This window comes from Peromyscus maniculatus, chromosome 18 (genome assembly GCF_049852395.1).
Source record: "Peromyscus maniculatus bairdii isolate BWxNUB_F1_BW_parent chromosome 18, HU_Pman_BW_mat_3.1, whole genome shotgun sequence".
NCBI lineage: Eukaryota > Metazoa > Chordata > Mammalia > Rodentia > Cricetidae > Peromyscus > Peromyscus maniculatus.
This window is the reverse complement of record NC_134869.1, coordinates 49,475,730-49,489,824: the sequence shown is the minus strand read 5'-3', so window position 1 is coordinate 49,489,824 and position 14,095 is coordinate 49,475,730. Positions and strand designations below refer to the sequence as shown.

The 14,095-nt window shown below is 44.3% G+C and overlaps 1 protein-coding gene across 1 annotated transcript in view; it reads left to right on the top strand.

The window, feature by feature from the left end:
• Positions 1-8,286, top strand: part of Wif1 (Wnt inhibitory factor 1) — a 66,046-nt gene extending 57,760 nt beyond the window's left edge. Inside the window, exons 8-10 of the mRNA XM_042263357.2 lie at positions 3,994-4,089; positions 4,642-4,737; positions 7,372-8,286. Of these exons, the coding sequence (XP_042119291.1) occupies positions 3,994-4,089; positions 4,642-4,737; positions 7,372-7,493 (314 nt within the window). The 3' untranslated portion in view covers positions 7,494-8,286. The remainder of the gene's footprint in view (positions 1-3,993; positions 4,090-4,641; positions 4,738-7,371) is intronic.
• Positions 8,287-14,095: the final 5,809 nt, after the last annotated feature.

The window sequence follows — 14,095 nt, the reverse complement described above, 5'->3', positions numbered from 1 at the left end:
GGACTAGCTCTGAAGTTTCCATAGAACATGTAATTAATTGTCAGGATGTGGTTTCTGTTCTTATTAATTACTCTTTCCTGATAAAGACATCTTGAGCTAACCCCCTCAATTTTCTCCCTGTGCTCAGCCCCAGACATTGCATACTTTGTTTACGAGTCTTTGTTCGTGGGTTCATTTCATGTAAGGATGCCTTTTCATGCCTTGTGTTTATGAACTTTCCTCTGGCAAAGTCTCTCTCTCTCTCTCTCTCTCTCTCTCTCTCTCTCTCTCTCTCTCTCTCCCTCCCTCCCTGCCTTTCTTGCTTTCCTCCCCCCACTTTCTCTGTTTTGTTTGTTTGTTTGTTTTAATTCTAACTGGACCAAAAATGTAGGGTTTTGAAACTCATCACAGATCCAGCCACAAGTTTTATTCCAATTCCTTTAGAAAACTTCCTGTTTTCTGTGAAAGAGAACACTACCAGAAAGTGGGTGGGTGGGTGGGTGGGTGGGGGGAGCAGACATAGGTCTGGAGTTGAAATTTCTCTGAGTGCACAGACAAAAGGCAGAGTTGAACCATTTGTTCTTTTTTTTTTTTTTTAAGATTTGTCTATTTATTATGTACACAGAAGAGGGTGCCAGATCTCATTACAGATGGTTGTGAGCCACCATGTGGGTGCTGGGAATTGAACTCAGGATCTCTGGAAGAGCAGTCAGTGCTCTTAACCTCTGAGCCATCTCTCCAGGCCCCTCTTTTTTTTTTTTAAGTGAATGTCTAATTCACATACCATAAGGTTCGGCATTTTACATGTATCATCCTGCACATCCACAAGTTATGCTGTCCCCTCAATATGCTTCAGAACAAATTATGACCACCCTAAATAACAGTTTATACCTATGTTTATTAGAAATGTCTCCCAAGTCCCCTCATAATCCTACAACCTGACAACTATCAATCTACCCTCTTTCTCTCTAGCTTTGTCCATTCTAAACACCTCATATAAATGGAGTCATACAAGAGTTAGCGTTTTGTGCCCAGCTTCTTTTCTTCAAGGCCATTGTTTTCGAGGACTGCACATGGTGCAGAATGCCAGTCCATCACTCCTTTCTATTGCTGAGTAACATCCAGCTGTGTGGGTAGAGTTCACTTGTTTATTCATTTATCAGTCGAGGAACATTTGAATTGTTCCCGCACAGGAAAAGAAAGTTAGACTGTCGGAGAAAATAATCAAAAAACCACTCAACATTCCGAGGCCCACACATGGTGGGTGTCAGTCAGCCCTTGAACACCTCTGTACAGCGCTTTCCTCTTGTTGTCTGTGAAATAGAGTTATGGCATGAAGTGATCCCACGGTCTCACAGGTGGAGGACGCTGGGTGTCTTCACTCCGTGGTAGATGCCTTATGGTCTGCCATTGTTCTCACAAGGACTCCTCCATGGGTTACACTAAAACACTGCTTAAACTTAGTGAAATCTTCCTCAGGTAACACGTCACCTGTACAAATAGCTTGACTCCTTGGGGTCTCAGTAGACCTGTTGTTTCCAATCAATTTAACGTGGCGGCAAAGTATTCTCAGGCAAAAGAAGTCAGTATTAAAACACTTTGGGTATTCTGAATACTAAAACAGTCAGATGGTGCTATCTGATACTATGGTCATTGAACTCACTGTGGCCTAACAGCACCCTGCAAACTCATTCTGCTGGGTAAGAACCTGGAGAGACCTTCCTGTCCTCCCCCTGTGGTCTTCCTACTCTCCCTCCCAGCTGAGATGAACCTAAGAGTCTTCATTTCTCTCTGACCAAGAACGTGACGGGACCGATAGAATGAGGGGGAGAACTCTCTACCAGTTAGACTGCAATGTTCCCCATCACCAAGTTCATCCCCACCCCCACCCCCCGGAGCACAGAGCTCACCAGCTCTTCACATGGAGGAGCAGTGTATCTCTTCCACTGAGTAATGATCATCCCACATGGAGCGGTCTTGATCCAGCTGTGCTGGGGTCACATGCTTCTTTGGAAGTTTGGAGTTAGAGTCTTTCCTGCAAATGGTGTTCTTCAGAAAAACAGGACTCTTTGGGGACTTTTAGTGGTCAATAAACAGGTGGTCTTTGAGACTGGGAATGAAAGGTCGTCTTTGCGACTGAGAATGTAGCTTCCTTGGGACAAGAGTGCTTGTGTAACATGCACAAGCCCTGTGTTTGCTCCCCAGTACTGAATAAAACTGTCTAAGATGGTGCACGCCTTTGAGCCAGCACTGGGAATATGGGGGTCAAAGGATCAAAAAGAAGTTCAAGGCCATCCTCAGCTACATAGTGAATTGAATTGGAGACCAGCCAGGCAACATGAGACTCTGTCTCAAGAAAGAGAGGGGTGGACTTTAGGGGGGGGGGGGACCGAATTCTAGTCTATTGTAGAGCCCTTAGCCTTCCAACACTGTTGTGTGTAGACTGTCTTCATGACTAAATGTGGCTTTGTCCAATTTGTAAACAAATAAAGTTCTTTGGGGGTAAGTAAAAAGTAAAAACTAAAGCGTTTGCAGCAAAACAATTTTCACATGGAATTCAATTCTTTTGTTAAAAACAGTGCTTATTAGTAAAGAGCGTTATAGTTTGTTTTGTTTCAAGCTTTCTTTGGTCATTAAAAAAATCAGTGAGTGAAAGGTGTTTGTTAATGCTAATGATTTTACTAGTAAAATAAAATAAAATAAAATAAAATAAAATAAAATAAAATAAAATAAAATAAAAGGACAAGAACAAAAGCCCAAACTGGGTCACTACTGAAGTCTCGTGGCCGCTGGCTGTCTTTGGGACACCATCATGCACTCAGCAGGATGTGGTTTCAGCTTTGGGTTAACAGCCCCTTATCAGTTCCTTCTAAGAAGTTGTCCTTTAAATAGAAAATTCTGGATCGTAGAGGAAAATAAACACTTGTAGCATAAGAAAGGAGAACACTATTGCATAGTTCTTGCATTTCTGGTCCTGTTCCGGTTCTACAATTCTAGGGTTCAAAGCTCTGTGAAAACATTAGCAATATTCATTCGATGCAGAGTTAACAGGGAGAAGGGTATATCCTTAGGCTCTCAGACAGTCCAGAAAAATTGGTTGTTATGGCAACAGGGACCAGCCCTTCACTCCACCCTTTTCTATAGCAAACTGTCCCCTCATCTGACCTGTTCCACCCATGTTCCTCCCACCCAGACGCTTCTCTGGGTCCTTCTGCATTACATGCTGCTGTTCCACCATGGCAGTGAGAAGATGTCCTCTCCAAAGGACAATAAACCAGCGGGCATCAGATGCCACTAAACAAACGCTCCCCTCTGTTCTTTCCAGCCAACTCTCATGTGCTTCTGATTTAATCCTTGGGCGGGACGGACCAGCAGGACAGGGTCCAGCTGCCCATCGTGGTGACTGACCCACAAGCACGCTTCGTGTCGTCCTTTCCTTCCTTCTCCGCTGCACTCTGTTCATGCCCCCGTTCCTGTCTCCAAGGTCCCCGTCTCCCGGTTAAGCTACCGAAATGCAGACTTGCTTTCTGAAAGACGATGCCAGGCTCAAGCTGTTATCAGGTGTGGGTATAGACAGACTTACTTCCAGAAAAAAAAAGGGGTATGCAAAAACCAGGAGGTGTAGAAAAGCTCATGTAGTGAGTCAGTCATGTATGAGGCTCCAGAACAGTGTGTATGAAACAACAAGCATGCAGGAGCTGGGTTAGTTTGCATTTCCTATGTTTTGTGCATTTGGCAGCATATTATGCATTTATGGAAAAAGGGCATTATACAAAGCACAATATGATATAATATAACTCATATAATATATAATATAATACAGATAATCATATCAACATATTAGCTTGTCTCCAAAACAAAAACAATATAAAAGCCAGAAGAGACCTAAAATGGATGGAAATGACTGCCATTTCAAAGCATGTCTCCTCTCAAAGCCTTGTTAACTCCTTTGAAAGATGTAATTACTGTTGAACAAAGTCCTTCCTTACTTAACTAATTGCCTCTCTACTGCAGGCAAATGCCCACAACCCTGCCGAAATGGAGGTAAATGCATTGGTAAAAGCAAATGTAAGTGTCCCAAGGGTTACCAAGGAGACCTCTGTTCTAAGCGTAAGTACCGTACACGGTGGCGGTATGGGTGCAGGGCAAGCGCATTTAATGTTTTCTCTGGATACAACGTCCAACCTGCTGCGTGTTGTCTGGACATCAGGGTTGACTCCCCCCTCCCCATGTATATGCTTCCTTTAATTAGACCACAGGTGGGGGGGGCCTGCATATAAAATACTTATGCCCAAGCTGAAATCTTTCTTTCTTTCTTTCTTTTTTTTAATTTTGTTTGTTTCATCTATTAGGGATTTCTTGAAAGGAATAATCTCCCACCATCCAGTAGTTTCAAAACTCTCACTGAGAGTCTTTGTGTATGAGAAACAGGATGCTTAGTAGAAAGATCAGTCCTAAGGATATTTTTTTTTTCCAACTTTGAAGCTTACTTCTGGCTGGAAAGTGACTTAGACAAAAAAAAAAAAAAAAAAAACACCCAATAACTGAAGCCAAAACTAACACATTCTAAAGAACTAAAGGAAAAGTAACCGCATAGCTGTGTTTAAAAGACAGAAACAGGGAAATCAAGGAAGCAATAGCGTTGCTCTGCTCTGGTTCCAGCGGTCTGCGAGCCTGGCTGCGGCGCTCACGGGACCTGCCACGAACCCAACAAATGCCAATGTCGAGAAGGCTGGCACGGGAGACACTGTAATAAAAGTGAGTAGAGGCCATCTAGGGAGCGGGCTCTTCGGATGACCTGTACCTCAGCCCTACCTGCTCTGTCATTAGCGACCATTTCTCTGCCCCCTGCCCATCTCCTCTTTCAACTTCAAAACCAGCTATAGAATGGAAGAAGGCATGAAAAATGCCACCAGATCTGCAAAACATCACAAATATTCTCCTGTCGAATTAATAATTCAGGCTGGTTCAGTAATTTGTTGTATTGAGGGAAGAAACTGATTAACTATAGTTCTTCTCTCCTTCCCTTCTTCCTTTTTTCCTTCCTTTTCTTCCTTTAACTGTAGTCCTGGGGATCCAACCCCACCATGAGCCTCGCTAGGCAAGTGTGCTGGGCTCTAAGCTACAGTCTACCCTCAAGATATTAAATGAACATCAGTACCTATTGCCCTCTGGTTTCAGAAATCAAGCTTTATCAATTTATATATCATACGGAACACGTTTTATTTTTTGAGATCTTTTGGTGGCATTCGATATAATGTTTAGATGAGTTATCTTGGAGGAAAGGACAGACCCACAGAAGCCCTCCCTGGGAAAACATTCTAATGTATATTGTGTAGATAAACCATAGGACTATTTTATACATGAAATGATGCTTGATAAATCCACCATTCAGCACCGACTGCTGGCCCTCCTCTGTGCTAAGCAGGAATCCAGGCATTGGGACTCTGTGAACAAACAGAAGGAAAAGACCTTGTGGGGAACAGGGTCCAGGATGGGGGGCGGGCCAATCAACAAACAACAAAATGGCAGCATTTCAGTCCATCTGGCACCCAGATCAGTCTCCTGTGCGCGCATCCACCACTGCCTGCCTTGCTTTAAGGAAAAGGAGGTTCGGCCTTGAAACACTTCTACAACCAATTATCTCAATCCTGCTGCACCTCCAGAGTAACAAGCTACGAATCTGAATACGTCGCTTTCAAATCCAGTATTTTTCTAGATCAGTCTTCAGAGGGCGGCGCATGCAACCCAGTGAGCATGCCCAGTGAGCTGGGTACAAAGGTACTGTCGCCCATCCCAAAATGAAAGCCCGTTAGGAGCCTTCCTGTCACAGAGCTATGAGGAGACCACCACGTGGCACTCCAAGCGGAGACCACACTGGTTCATCCGCCCTCAGCATCCCTTTCAGAGCGAGGCGCCGCACCAGAGCGAGGTGCCCTGGTGTGTCAATGGCAAACCCGCTCTGGAGCAGCCTCCCGGCTCTTATGTACATCCACCGAGGAGAATCGAGCTGAAAGGATGGCGTTTATTTTGACTAGAGGGAGGTAACGGGGAAGCTCTGAGTCACAGAGTTCCGGTAAAGAGCGGATTCCCAGTGGGGTGGCACATTGGGAGGTCCTAGGCACCCAGGCATCATGGAGGGGAGGAGGGTCCTGGAGACAGACCAACTCTGTGTCTGCTTGGGGCTCTCCCACCCTAGCAGGGAGGTTGGGCTTCATGGGTGGCAAGCCAGGCAGGCAGCACGGGAGGGATTTATTCCAGGGCATTGTTAGCTCGTGTTTTGACCGTTCCGAGAGCTGGTAGTCTACATGCTGACAATTCAAAGCAACACGTTCAGCAAAGAGGCTCTGTTCTCAATAGCTGTTGAACAGCATGCTTGCATTTAAAAACCACAAGGAACATATGAAATGTTGGATTTGATTGACTCTGATGCACGGGAAGACGGAGACAGATTTTTTTTTTTTTAAAGATATAATTGCTGTCTTGGATCCATTTTAGGAAAAAAAAAAAAAAAACTAGCCAGTGTCCCCAGCACCTCCAGAAATTCGCAAATGGAAAGAAAGGAGACTCACATTTCATAAACAGAGTTGGAGATGGATGGATGACCACTTGGAGCAAAACTTACAAATCCTACCAGTAGGAGTCAGCTCAAATCATAGCTCTTCTTGACCACACAGAGCAAGGTCCTAATTCCAATAGAACGCCTGTGTGGTATGAGCTGTTGTATGAGCGGGATAAACTTCATCCAGGGGTCTGTATAAAGGCTGTAAGCTGTTATTCTGAACTGCTTTAACCTAAGTGAGGCTGGTTTGGTAATGGATTGAAAAGAATCCGTCACCAAATCCTCAGCAGGAGCACTGGAGACCTCGGTGTGGGACCAGTCCTTCCATCATTCGGTCATCTAAACAGTAGGACTAAGCAAAGTTCACTCGGTAGAGTGCATGCCTAGCCCGCACAAAGCCCTGGGTTTGAGTCCCAGCACCGAATAACCCTGGCCTGGTGAGGTGCATCTGTCATCCCCAGCTCTCGGGAGATGGAGGAAAGATGATCAGGAGTTCCAAGTCAAGCTGCTTTACAAGAGAGAGAGAGAGAGAGAGAGAGAGAGAGAGAGAGAGAGAGAGAGAGAGAGAGAGACTTTCTACACAGCCAAAATACATAGTGAGTGGCAAGTCCAATGGAAAACAGATCTAGTGGAGTAAGTCAAAATGGGTTTTTAGTAAACAGAGACTCGAACCTGTCACTCGCCGTTATCCAGAGAGCCCTGTGTGGTCACTACGGTCTCACTCAGGGTTAAAAAAAAAGGAAAAATGGTTTCCTTCGAATGGTTAATGAAGAATCTGAAGGGCCTGTTCTTGGAGTTTCTTTTCTTCTAAGCTGTGAATAATTTTGCAGGGTACGGAGCCAGCCTCATGCATGCCCCGAGGCCAGCAGGCGCCAGGCAGGAGCAGCGCACGCCCTCACTTAAAAAGGCCGAGGCGCGGCGGGATCCACCTGAATCCAATTACATCTGGTGAACTCCACCAGCTGAAACGGTTCGCGTTACACCAAGTTCATAGCCTTTGTTAACCTTTCATGTGTCGAATGTTCAAATGATGTTCATTACACTTTAGAATACTGGCCTGAATTTTATTAGCTTTGTCTTAAATCACTGGGCTGATATTTACTCTTTCTTTTAGGTTTTCTAAGTATGTCTAGCATGATGGTATAGATTTTCCTCTTTCAGTCCTTTGGAACAGATCTTACATCAGTTGGTCAGGTTAAAAATTTGTCTTTTTGGTGTGTAGTTGGCAGATATTTGCAAAATTCCAACACATTTGTGCTATTAGGGTGGGGAAGACTAGAGGCTGAACTGAGTATGATACATAAATCACAAGGGTTTAGATAAAGCAGTTAATAGTGTTGAAGCTACAGGATTTCAAATTTTATTGTCAAATATCTGAACATTTGTCTAACTAATATTTCAATTGCCCTCCCTGACTTGAGGTGCATACAATATTATTTCACCCTTACTATTATTCTAGACAGTTTAGTTTTGAGGGGGAACAAAGTCAAAAAATTTACACTGTGTTAGTGGCATTGAGACAATATAATATATTGTAAACACAACGAAATAAGGAATATAATGTATGAAGTCTTTTCATTGGATGGAAGCAATATAATATATTGTAAATGAAACACAGCTCTTACGTAATAAACATTTTATAACTGTTTGTATGTATAAAAAAAGGTGCAGCGTTTATTTTCTGAGTGTTGTGGGGGGGTTCTCTGAGTGACTGTTAGCTTATGGAAATAAAGTTGGTTGCTATATCATGGTGCTTAGTATCGTCACAAAAGAGAGACGAGGTTGGCTTCAAATCTCCCTCCTCCCTCCCAGCTCTCTCACTCTACCCCAGAGCACCTTGTCACTGCCGTCAAGACTCCCACTCAGGTCGCATCTCAGCTTGTCATTTCATTCAAGAAATCTGCTGGGCCTGAGATGTACTAAGCACGTTTCCACTGTGCTTTCTGTTTTATTAATGTTACAGAGTAGCTGAGACTGGGTCATGGATTAGGAAGTAGGGACGGCAGGCATTCGGCTGCGACGTCCAAGCCTTCGTGCTACCGCAGGTCATGCTGGAAGGCGCCAAGGACAAAAACGAAGACACAAGAGCAAGAAGGAGCTGAACTTGTGTTAGCAACAACCAAACGCCAAAACAGCAGTTCTGCACAAGAACCTTCACCGATGACTTACGAAGGGCGGGAGCCTCAGGAGGCAATCACTGGTTACCAAGTTGAGGGAGACCGGCTCCCTCTTTTTCCCCCAGGGTACTCTTGAGGAGGGAGAAGTGAGAAGTATATAGACAGAAATATAGAGGAGAGAGACAGTTAGAAACACAGGATAGCCTCGGGAGGGCCTGAGTCAAAACTCACCAGCCCCTTCTGGCTCTACTAAAGGGCTTTAAAAGGAAATGCCAAGGGGTGGGGCGAAAGACCGCCCCCCAGCACAGCCAAGTGCAGACCATCCCAATCACCTGGTGACCATGCACGTGGTCCAGCCATCCTCTAATGCAGCCCTGCTGGGTAAAGCAAGCTCAGATCTCACCAGGAAATCTTTGCGGGCTACCATACTAAGGGCCCCCTCCCTCTGACAGTTGTGTTGGAAATTACACTTCCAAAATTAGAACTTTGGGGGATCACCACAAACCATAGCAATACCCCACCAGTGGGAGGCCGTCTAAGGCTGGTTAAAGGTTTCAGAATTTCGCAAGTGTAAAGCACCACTAATTCATCATTTAACCTACTGACCCCAAGTACCCAACGTGTTATTTTACTATCCTGTAAAGCAACTATTACTGTGTCCTTTACTGTAGGTAGGAAGTCCAAATATGGAGACAGTAAGAAATTTACCCTAGGTCACCAATGATAGGCACAGAGTTTAACCTGTGCCCTCTGACCCCAAGGTGAGAAGAACAGGCTGCTTTCCACCTTCCTGCACACACCGCGAAACCCAAAAACCCTAAAGAGCGGCTTCCCAACACATGCTGCTCATCCTCTTTCTCTGGGGGGGCGGGTAGGCTTTATCTCACAAAACACCTGGATCAAACAGCGTTTCTTCCTGCGAGGAAGTAGCATGGCCAGCTGTTAGGTGTAGGATGTGAGGGACAGGAAAAGAAGCCAGATGACACGCAAAATTACAGACTGAAGTAATCTACACTGACCATCTGCAGCCCCTTTTAATTATGGACTCCGCTAGAAATTCGTGGCTACGGTGGCTGGGGATGTGGCTCGGTTGGTAGACTGTTTGCCGGGTGCACGTGAAGTGCTGGGCTCAGTCGTCAGCACCACAGAAACCTGGGCGTGGTGGCACACATCTGTATTCTCGGCACTCAAGAACGGCGGCAAGGGAATCAGAAGTTCCAAGGCATCCTTGGGTACATAATGAAAGATGTGTTTGAGTATGTGCAGGGGGGACGGTACCCGAGGAGGCCAGATTGGGTATCAGATCCCCTGGAGCTTTGTTAGCAGGTTGTTGTGAACCGTCTGACATGGGTATTGGGAGCCGAACTCTTTTTACAAGAGCAGCAAGCATGTGTAACAAGTGAGTCATCTGTCTAACCTCACATACTGAGTTTGAGGCCTGTCTCTTTCTCAAAGAGGAAGAGAGTAATATGAGCACCATAAAAGCCAGAAATGTTTAAAGGGCAGAAAAAAATATAAAAAATAAAGATGAACTATAATATTCAATATCCAAGTCACAAACCCCAAATCATTTTATATATATGCACACATATGCATATATACACACACTTATGCATATATATATATATATATATATATATATATATATATATATGCACACACATCCCAAAGGACACATCACATAACTAGAGAAATACCTGAAATAACTTTAGAGTCAGTGACTCAAAAGAGGTTTCAGACCTAGGCAGGAGCTGGATGACCAGCTAAAGATAGGGTTCCCAATAGGGAGACACCCAAACATCAATGTCAATGACTGAAACAGGGCACAAGAAGAACACCCCTGGGGCAGGAGTGTTTCCAGAGATGTTTGGTTTAAAGTTCCATTGGATTGTCTTATTGGAAATGCCTGGTAGGCACTTGGAAATGCAAATACAAGCAGGTACTCAAGGCCAATGACTAGCTCATTACTAGCCATATTATAAGTGAATCATACTCATTATATATTGAACACTTTAGATACACACACACACACACACACACAGAGAGAGAGAGAGAGAGAGAGAGAGAGAGAGAGAGAGAGAGAGAGAGAGAGAGAGAGAGAGAGCAGGTCTCGGGCTGAGCCTATGGTCTAGCTCAGTGTGGTTTTATTCCCTGGTGGTTTTAGATTCTCTATGTAATCGGCATTCTTTGATACTTATGTATATGTGGCCTTTATTATTTAGTTGAGTGTTGAGGGTTCCTGGCTACCAGGTGTATTATGACTCTTCATCCAAAAATAATACCTTTGGTTACCTTGTCAATATGTGCAGAGCCACAACACTAGAAACCAGCTTTAGAATGAAGACTGATGATTGTTACTGTATAGGATCTAAAGTAATTGGTTTTGTTCATATAAAGTTACTCATGCGGGAAGTAGGAAGGCAGGGAAGGAGGAGAAGGACGTCATTGCATAAAACACCTCTATAAATATTTAAGAGTTAAAGACTAGGAAAATGGCTCAGCCAGTAGAGGCTCTTGCTAACAGACAGCCTAAGTTCAGTCCCCAGAAGCCACAAGGTAGGAGGAGAGGACTGTGCTTGTTTGAATGAGAATGGCCTCCAGAGGCTCATATGTTTGAATGCTTGGTTTTCAGCTGGTGGGAACTGTTTGGGAAGGATTAGGAGGTGTGGCCTCTGTTGGAGGAGGTGTGTCACTGGATGGTTTTTGAGTTTTCAAAAGCTTATGCTAGTCCCAGTGCTTTCTCTCTCTCTCTCTCTCTCTCTCTCTCTCTCTCTCTCTCTCTCTCTCTCTCTCTCTCTGTGTGTGTGTGTGTGTGTATACTTGTGTATCCAATGTAAGCTCTCAGCTACTGTTCCAGGAACATGCCTGCCTGCTGACATGCTCCCCACCACAACGGTCATGGACTCACCCTCTGAAACTGTAAGCAAGCCCCCAATAAATTCTTTCTTCTATAAGTTGTCTTGGTGTTTCTTCACGGCAATAGAACAGTGACTAAGGTAAGAACCAACCCTGTAAATTGTCCTCTGACCTCTACATGTTTGCTAGGGGTATGAGTCCCTCCTCGCTGGAAAAAAAAAATGTAAAAATGATGGAAAGTTAAGGCATCAAGAGGGCAAGAAACTCTGAAGAGATCTGAAAAGACATGACTGCGTGCATGATTGTAGCAGGAATCTTAAAAGTTCTTATTAATAAAATCAAACCTGAGGCAGGTTTTGGGGTGAACTGGAAGATCAGAGAACCAGAATAAGCCACAGCTACCTCACCTCGCCAGATCCTCAGCTGGTCTTGTTTCCTCAGACTGGAAGCCTCTGAGTCCTCATCTAGAATGGGTCTCAGTTGAACTGCTGCTCAAAAGCCTGAATGCTTAACCAGGCCAAATGCTTAACCAGGCCAAATGCTTCTAGTTCCTGGTCCTCATGCCTTATGTATCTTTTTGCCTCTACCATCACTCCCTGGGATTAAAGGCTCGCTTTCTGGAATTAAAGGCATGAGTCACCATGCTTGGCTGTATCCTTGAACACATGGATTTCTGCCTAGCTCTGCCTCCCAAGTGCTGGGATTAAAGGCGTGTGCTACCACTGCCTATCCTCTATGTTTAATATTGTAGCTGTTCTATCTCTGACCCCAGATAAGTTTATTAGGGTGTACAATATTTAGGGGAACGCAATACCACCACACATGATGAAATATGAAGGGAAAATGAGGAAATAAAATGAAGTTTACACCACAAAATGAGGCAAAGAGTGAGGCTAGTCTGAAGGTAGGCATGAGCCCTTGCCTCTAAGCTGTTCCATCCACCTCCGAGAGAAAACCACAGCTGACTAGGCTGGAAGCCCCAATGAGCACAAACACAAGGTAGAGTCATTGCTCAGACGGTAAACCACAGAAAGCATTTCCACAAAGGAAAGAGAGATTAAGGGATGCAGGTCTGGGGCTGGAGAGATGGCCCCGTGTTTAGAGCACTTGCTGCTCTTGCAGACAAGGACCAGAGTTCAGTTGCCAGCAACCACGTCAGGCACCTCACAACCACTTGTAACTCCAGATCTCGGGGACCTAGTGCCCTCTCCTGGCCTCCGAGGGCACCAGGTATGCATATGATACACATACATACATACATACAGACAGACAGACAGACAGACAGACAGATATACAGACAGACAGACAGACATGCAGGCAGACAGACACACCCATACACCCGAAACAAAAGTAAATATTTTTAAATGAGAGAGGAAAAGGGAGAGGGACCGTGCGTGTTGTGGCAAAGCTGCCTCTTGCTACCCTTTGAAGGAAACACGTCCTCCTCCACGTTCACTTCCAGAGGAACTGTATGAAGAAGAGGTGAGAAAGAAGGTTTCCTTCAGGGTTCTGCTTCCCAGTCATTATCCCAAGACTATTTCTACCACAGTCTCCAGTAAAGTCCAGCCAACTACCTCAAGGAGAATTTACTAAGTGTTTTGGTTTTGAACACATTCCTTAATTCTTAGTACCATCACCACCACCACCACCACCACCACCACCACCACCACCACCACCACCACCACCACCACCCCGAGTGGTCTCTGTTCTTCTCAATCATGTTCAGCATGCTTCTTGAGAGGAGGATTGGTAATGAGGCGTCTTCCCCATCTCAAGTCTTCCCGTTATCCTTGTGATAGAATGGTCCTGGATACATTGGTCTTAAGTTTTCTCTGAATGAGAGAAGAGAGAAATGTCTCCTGTGGGTTCTCATGGTTCCAGTGGCTCACCTCAAAGCCTTTCATGTGTTATCCAAATTCTCTACCACTGAACTAGATCCCCAGCCATTCCCTACAGGTTCTCAGAAAAAGGCCAGAATGCCATGTATTACATGACATTCCAAATGACATGTACATAGAACAGTCACAGGGCTCTTTCTTTTCATATCCTTCCAGAAGTCACAAGTGTTCACAGTAGGGTACAATTTAGTGAGAGCATTTCTACCTTGAATGGTAACGGAAGGGTATACAGTGGAGTGAACAAGTTTTCAAGTGGGCTATGAGAGATGTCCCCTTTCAAAAGATTTTTCTGAAAGCAATAAAAAAAAGAAAGAAAGAAACAAATGCCTGCCCAAAGACTCCTGTCTTTGGAGTTCTGTTGTAATAATTCCTGGGCAGTTTGTACAACTGGTGCAAATATAAAAATTTAATAAGCACGTTGAGCAAATGTCCTCCATATGGCTCAAGATTAAAAAAAATAGAAACCCCATACAGGAAACTGACACCATAAAACAAAATACTCAGGTGTTCCATAAGCGTCTTATTTCTTGATTTTTAAGGATACTAATGTAAATGCCAAATGTAAATTGATTCTTCACCTGCTTACTGACTTATAATTGATAAGTATATAAAAGTTACAAATGAAAAATATTTCAATAAGCACAGGAATTTTAGTATTTCCCCTGAGCAATGGATCTGTCTTC